We start from the raw sequence: 7,701 nt of genomic DNA, 5'->3' as shown, positions 1-7,701 counted from the left end.
TAGACCATAAGGTAATTGAGAGCACTTAAAAAGACTTATTGGCTTGTGAAATGATGTTTTCTACAACAATCTTATGTGCATGTTTATTGATGTGTGATCTTTTGATGGGTTTAACTTTTATCCATCAAATGTCTCAGTTTTTTCGTTCTTTCTGTGAATGGGTTACTAGGGCGAGTGATGTATTTGCTCCACTGGGAAGACATCCGGCTTGTGTTGAATGCCAGCAAACAGTGAATGAACATGTTCCATTATTAATTCCACTTTCATGTCCACGGTCTTTGTCCGGCTTCATCTGATGCCATTACAATTCCACGGTGTGTTCGATCTAGGCACCCATGACCACGTGAACGCTCAAACCAATTATGGCCCTTGGCAAAAGTTTACGACCAGGCTCATCTTGTATGCAGGGATTTCTGCAAATTGGTTAGGCTGCTTACAGAGGCTTAGAATGACGTACTGAAACTTTGAGTTTAATCATTAGGATCTTAGGCAATCCTCCACCTTTCCAGGAGAACGCCACATCACGATTAACATCACCTGCGTGTTGGGGAGGAAAAAACGGTAAAAATTGGGGGGAAATAGCCTGGTGAAAGTGGATGTTTCTGTCACAATGGGAGAGGAGATAGCTTTTAAGAAATAACTTTACTACGCTGCTCCCGGTTTCTCCTTCTTCATCTCTGCTGTTTTTCTGTGTGATGGATTACAGGCTGAGCTGATTCCTATTTTGCCTTTAGACCAGCCAGAGGAGACCCTGATAGCAAAGGGACCTGGAAACAGGAACTGCAGGTTGGCGTGTTCAACAACACCTTGGAGCTCCTGCTGTTCTAGATCGTAACTTTGAGTATTTTCTTTACTGGGTGAGGACACATTACAGCTTCAGCAATGGCTTTGATGTTGGTAAAGTTTGACATGAAGAAGCGAGTAAAGCTCGCTCAGACAATATGGTTCCTGTACTGGTTCGCCGTAATGGCCGGCGTGCTGGTCTTCAGCATGGGGCTGTTCTTTAAGATCGAGCTGCGAAAGCGCTCAGAACTTATGGACAACAACGAGAGCCACTTGCTACCCAACGTTCTTATATTAATGGGTTTAATAGCCTGTGGCGTCAACGCTTTTGGAGGCAAAGTTTGCTACGACTCCCTGGACCCTTCCAAGTTTATAAAATGGAAGCCCATGTTGAAGCCCTTCTTGATGTTCTGCGTGGGGTTCAACGGCCTGTTGTTTGTCACAGCCCTGCTGTGTTTTGTGATGAGGATCCCGCTGCAGTTCACCCTCGCTGAGGGGCTGAAGAGCGGCATGAAGTTCTACAAGGACACGGACACACCAGGACGATGCTACATGAAGAGGACCCTGGACCTGATGCAGATGGAATTCAGATGCTGCGGAAACAACCACTACAGAGATTGGTTTGAGATTCAGTGGGTAAGCAACCGCTACCTGGATTTCAGCGCAAAGGAAGTCAAAGAGTAAGTGATGCAAATTCATTTTTACAATACAATGCAAAGGGGCTTTATTGGCCAGGCATACCCACATTTTAAACATATTATTGCCAATACTGTGAAACGCGAATTCATAACTAAATCCTGCATCATACCCTTTAAGAATTTGAGATTAAATGTTAGATATTCCTATTTTAGGTGACAGGAAAAAGGCTTAAAGAGGTTGACATTTAAGCTGCATGTACTATCTCAGTGTGTCTAAAGGACCCTTTCACCGACCTCCATGGGGTGGTCGGGTCCTTTAGGGGTTGGTATAAGTGGATTTCAGGTGAAGGTCAAAGCAGGTACATTATTCCCTTTCGTCCACTGAGAATAACGAAATGATGACAGCAAGGACATGGCATTGGGAGCCGTGAGGGTGGAAGAGGTTACTAGGCAGTTTTCTGGATAACGGTGAGAAGGAGGGACTTGAGGAGGTGATTAGGGACAGAAAAAGATTCACAGGTCAAAAAGGCATGAGCGGGATTAACAGGACCTTGTTCCACTCCCGTGATATGTGGCCTCTTTCTGACAAAATGTTCATATCTACATTGATTGAAGTACCAGATAGGATTGGCGAGGAGTATTGTACAGGGAACAATTTTGAGCACTGGCACATAGTGTTTAATCTTAAGGATTACAGATTCCACGTCCTTCAGGAATCAGAGTCCTGTTCAATCATCAGAGGACCTGGCAACACTCCAGGGGCAGCACTGCGCAATACAACAATGTGTAGCTTCTATGATCAGTATAAGCACTGTCTAGGACTGCCTAGAAGAAGAGATATTGTCTCACTGGGACATTCTCGGCTAAATAGAGATTAAATAATTATAAGACAGTATTCTTGTCAAATATTTCTCAAAAATTGCTTATTTTTTATTTTCGAAGAGTATTTTCTTTTGAACCAAGTCCAATCCTTAACACCCTCCAATATCAGTTCAGCCATTTATTCAATTACCTATGTGGAGTTGGTAAACATTTTTCTGGTTGGATTGTTTGTCAATAGGATTACTTACTGGCCTGATTTCTCATTAAACTTTGAAGAACAGTGTAACATGGGCCAAGAAGTAACTCATTTTATGTTGAAGCGGATTCGAATCATAGGGCGTCTACAAATTATTATTCACTTGTGTTAACATTCTAAGCAAGTGCATTTGGCCTTGACAGAGGTCTGTGCTCTTCCTGTGTTCTTCTACTTAATAGTGCCGTGACTAGTATCCAGAACTGATCCCTATCCATAGGGTTGTAAGTACTGTGTGTTCTGTAGTAATGCCCAAAGTCTTATCTGGGGCGTTATTTTTGGCTTGTTGATGTTTCTAAACACCACTGATCCATTTCTGACTATCTCATGTCTTAGTGATCCAATCCTACCCGTCTTTCCATTGACCTACTACCATCAATAACAGTTAGCAAGATCTGTGTAAGGCCCTTTAAACACAATTTGAGACATTTTATCAATAAACATTAATGGTTTTAATTCAGTCATTTACTGCAAACCAATTTACAGTAAATGAAAATGAGTCTTGTACACCAGTGACAATGTTGTTTAACACAATAAAAGAATAAGGGAATAATATACAATTAACACAATTGAAGCAATACAAACCATTTAATAAACTTGGCAATCATACTAATTTTGTGATGGTTTAAAGTTTGATGCTTATCCTCTTTAACAGAGATGTTACAATTAATTGGCAAGAATGTTGGGTTTGGAGTAATGCATAGCATTGTTACGATTGCCTTAAATACCTTATACTCATTAGATTTGTTTTAATTAGATTATTCAGTAATTGAAATAAATAGTCTTGATTAAGGTCAGAGTTTGATCAATGCCTGTATAGCTGACCAACAGCAATTTGGTCTTTTTTTAAAGATTCAAGGGATACACTACAACCCAACTGAAAACATCTAATGCCCTATACTCATAGCTAGTAAAAATGCAATTAACTATTTCACACATACGTCAATACAGTTCCTGATCTTTAATCCCTTTCACCTCCCGCCAATCTTAATGAGACACTAACGTGGAACTTTGCCTTATCCTCTTAGCCGCATTGGGAGCAATGTGGACGGCCAGTATCTGATGGATGGAGTCCCGTTCAGCTGCTGTAACCCCAGCTCCCCCAGACCCTGCATTCAGGGCCAGATGACCAACAACACTGCCCACTACAGCTACGACCACTACACGGAGGAACTCAACGTATGGAAGCGCGGCTGCCGTGAAGCCATGGTGTCCTACTACGGAGGCTTGATGAACACCATCGGAGCCCTGGTCTTATTGGTCACCATGCTTGAGGTCAGGGCCAGTGATGCACACAACACAAATATTCACGCAAGAAAATTATAATTGTGTACAGTCTGTTTTGTATTCTATAATTTTAAGTCCCGAAAACCTACACTATCACTTAGCTATCACAAGGACTTTCTCACTAACAATCTGAAATTCAATGAAGGTAGAGAAATTAACCAGACATGGATTTGCCAAACCCACTTGTGAGTCTTCCATCTTGAACTTTTTCCCTTGTAAAATTGATTCTTGATAAAGCATTATTGTCACATTTGGGTCAAGTTGTCCAAGTACATTTTTATAGCATTAAACCATCTTTGTCTCATTGGCCAAGATGTAACAGGGCTCATTGATGAAAACACCAACAGGTACCTTACGGTTGTTAAGAATGGCAGTTGGTATTTTCCCTCAAACTCCCACAAGCAGCAACAATTCCACATTAAACATGTAAACGTTCACAGGTGACACAGGTGACACAAAGTTACTTTGTATCAGTACTTTTTGATTTTATAAGAGATAAAGACTCAAACATCCATGTAAAGTAAGGGGGTCAATTTATTGATGATTAAATATGATGTATCTTTTTGCCAAACAATTCAGTGGGAGCAGAATAAAATAGCTCAGGAGTCAAATGAGGACTAGTAGTATGGCGTGAGATGAAGATCTTGTGCTTAAACATGCTTAGCCTTGGCCCAGTTGGCACATCTGTCATCCATCACCTCCTTCCTTTCCTAACTCCGCCTCTGCTATCATCTGTTACTGCATCGTCCATAAAGAGTCTATCCTCTTTACGTTCTGTTAGGTTACCCTGCACCACCTTTGGCATGTACGCACATGCAGCTTACCTACAGCATCTCACCTCCTACTCTTTACCTAAATGTTAATCCTACAGCTGTCCTACGGCCGGAACATCCTCTATCAACCTCGATTGTTGTTGTTGTGGTTGTTGTTGTCGAGGTCCAATAATCTTAACTCCACTGCAGTTAAAAGTGATAAACATTGATACAGTGATAGTCAGTGAGTCCCTGTATCAACTCAACGACATCTCTGTCTGTCCAGCAAACAAGCTCTTGCTCTAGATGTAGGCGACCCCCTGGAAGCTGATCAGACTCACAGTTGGAAGAATCTCAGATTTAAGAGATGTTATGCAAGAGTCTCCATACTGACACACATAGTGTGCTCAGAGATGGAGCGATGTGTTAATCTATGGGAGGTGACAAGGACAGACACACTTCCTGCAGCTTTAGCTCTCAATCTGACCTGAAGTCACGGTCTTAAATGACTACTTAACGTTTCTAATGATAGACTTGACCTCAGGCTGTAAACACCTTATTTTTCATAATTTGACAAATAGAACATAGAAAATTAGGGTAAAGGAACAAAATAGTGATACAAACTGTAAAATGTATGCTAAATAATTAGTGATAAAAAAAGAAAGAAAAAACGAACTTTCACATTTATTTGTTCTACTTCTTCATGCATTTCCCTCTCACCGATCACTCATACAAACCACACTTACATAACACACATGCACAGAAACATATTCACATAAAATACATCAATATCTAGCTTTAGAAAATGTTTAACACATACATTAAATATACAACTCAAAGCCTCAGTTGTCTTTATTATATTGTTAATGTCGTCTATACATTGAGGGATCTTATTTATGCAATGTAATTTTCTTTCAAAATGTACCAATATAACATATTTAGAACACAATATAAATCCAACTATATACCTTCTTTTACTATGTCACTCACACTGCACTAATACAACAAAAATGTTTCCAGATATTTTGATTGTAATCTAAAAGGCCTGCAACTGTAATCTGATGATTATGTTCTCCATTTTTATTTACTGGAACAATGTTGGCATATTTGCGTAAAAGTGATCCAAAGGTTTGATCAATCTTCAAAATATGCAACTCTAATTATAATTTATAATGTAGTATTTTTTCACCGATGCGTTTTTATTCCTCTGGTCCCTTGACAGCAAGCAGTTGATAGGATCTTGTGGTTGCCACAATATTCTATTTTTACTTATCGTATGATTACAACACCTTTAAACATGTTGAGATTGTCCTCATCAGAAGAATCTGTGATTTCCTAGTGTTCAGGTGTTCTGATATGTATTTCTCACTGTTTCAGATTGCTGTGACCATCGGCCTGCAGTACATCAACAGCTCTCTGTCCAGCCTGGTGAACCCTGAGGACCCAGAGAGCGAGAGCGAGGGGTGGATCCTGGAGAAGACAGTGGGGGAGACGTTCACCGACATCATGACCAACATGAAGGCAATGAGCAAAGGTGGCAAGGTGGAGGAGGAGGCCGAGGCAGGGGTGGCCACGGTGAGCTGAGCTAACCCCTCCTGCAAAAACTGACACAACTCCCACCTAAAGAGGAGAGGAAGGGGACAAATTAGATCTAAGCGTTTTTCTACCAACATTCATTATGTCGACACTACCACACACAAACATACTCAGCTATGAACTCCTTTCAAAGTGGACCCCTTTCAAATGGAATCCTTGCGTAAATAATTATATATTCATACATAGAGAGAGAGGTAATGTGTAGGGTGAGTAATGTTGTAATTTTACATTTTGTTTTTTCCCCAACCAATCAAATCCATCTGAGGCTCCAGCCCTGCTTTCAGCATTCTTTTAAAGAAATGTTGGCTCCGTGGGGTTTGGATCTTTACAAAAAAATAAGTAAATGTGATATGTATTGATAAATATCAGATGCTTTGCAATCACGAGTAAAATATTGTAATGTTGTCGGATAGTTTGGCGGGGATGGTGGTTGCTATGCAACCCCCCCTCTCATGGAAGGATGGAAGGTATTTAACAGCCCAAAAGATATTTTATTTTTGATTGACTTCTAGACGTTGGCTTGTAGCTCATAATGGTAACAAATGATATCCACTCAGCTCTTTTTATACTCCAGTCCGACTTTGTCCCAAACGAAGACTGGATAAGCTCCTGAGATGGAGTAAAATTATCAATTGAATGAATCGGTATGAATAATGCATGAATGTTGCGGCGCATGGTCGATTAGTGAGTCATGGGAACTGGGATGTGAGCCCTGTAGAGAGGCAGGGCCAACTCCAAACCTGTGGAGGGCGACTGAAATTGGCAGCTAAATCTTGGCTCCTGACCCCTGCTCTATAATCTCAGACCCTCTTTGGTGTGTCCCTTGTGCATTCAGTATCTGTATATTAAGACACATTTATGTAAATTCCAACAACCTGGGTTGCTGTGTTTGTACATAGTGTAGAAATGATGAAATATATTTAACTTTTTTAAATAATGTAATTAAGCTAAATCTTTTATTGAAATCCCTGTAAAGTTTTTTCCATTTTTTTTCTTGGCTTTGTGAGTCTGTGTAGAATGAGAATTGTAAAAAGGAATAAAGAATTTTAGAAATGTTATTTGATAGTGAAATAACAATGTTGAATTGTCCCAACCTTGAGTCGCACAAACCTGAGATCAAGAGGCGAGGCATGCTGTGAGTGCTGCAGGGATCCTGATTAACTCAATAGGATCAGGCCAATTATGGCATTACTGCTTTCACATGGACATTGGATGACTCTTCACATGTCCAGTGTAAGGAAGGGGGGGTTGAACCAGATACATTCACAAACTATAGAGTGAATGTGTGTGTTTGCAAGGGACTTTTTCATTTCAATTGGTTGTGTGGTGTTTTGATTTAATGTACAATCTGATATTTGTGTGACTTAAATCTGGTCTATAATGAGCCTTGACATTTAAAGATGGAAAGTAACAAATCCCTTGATATGTTGATAAATAGCAACCAACTGTTGATCTCTTGAAACACAGTCTATACATCTTAACTGAGCTTGACATACACTGCAAACACATATCAGGAAACCACTGTGTGAAAGTCAGTGTTTTTTAGCAGACAGGGGGCTAGGAAAAGTCA

At 40.2% G+C, this 7,701-nt stretch overlaps 1 protein-coding gene across 1 annotated transcript in view; it reads left to right on the top strand.

Annotated features, from left to right (window-relative positions):
- The first annotated feature begins 431 nt into the window (after positions 1–431).
- Positions 432–7,701, top strand: part of prph2a (peripherin 2a (retinal degeneration, slow)) — a 7,539-nt gene continuing 269 nt past the window's right edge. The window contains exons 1-4 of the mRNA XM_079659471.1: positions 432–561; positions 707–1,463; positions 3,525–3,771; positions 5,913–7,701. The exon at positions 5,913–7,701 is cut by the window's right edge and continues 269 nt beyond it. Coding sequence (XP_079515597.1) covers positions 883–1,463; positions 3,525–3,771; positions 5,913–6,119 — 1,035 coding nt within the window. The 5' untranslated portion in view covers positions 432–561; positions 707–882 and the 3' untranslated portion in view covers positions 6,120–7,701. The remainder of the gene's footprint in view (positions 562–706; positions 1,464–3,524; positions 3,772–5,912) is intronic.

The sequence above is a fragment of the Notothenia rossii genome (assembly GCF_949606895.1).
Source record: "Notothenia rossii genome assembly, chromosome: 11".
Classification (NCBI taxonomy): Eukaryota; Metazoa; Chordata; class Actinopteri; order Perciformes; family Nototheniidae; genus Notothenia; species Notothenia rossii.
This window is presented reverse-complemented; position numbering and strand designations above follow the sequence as displayed.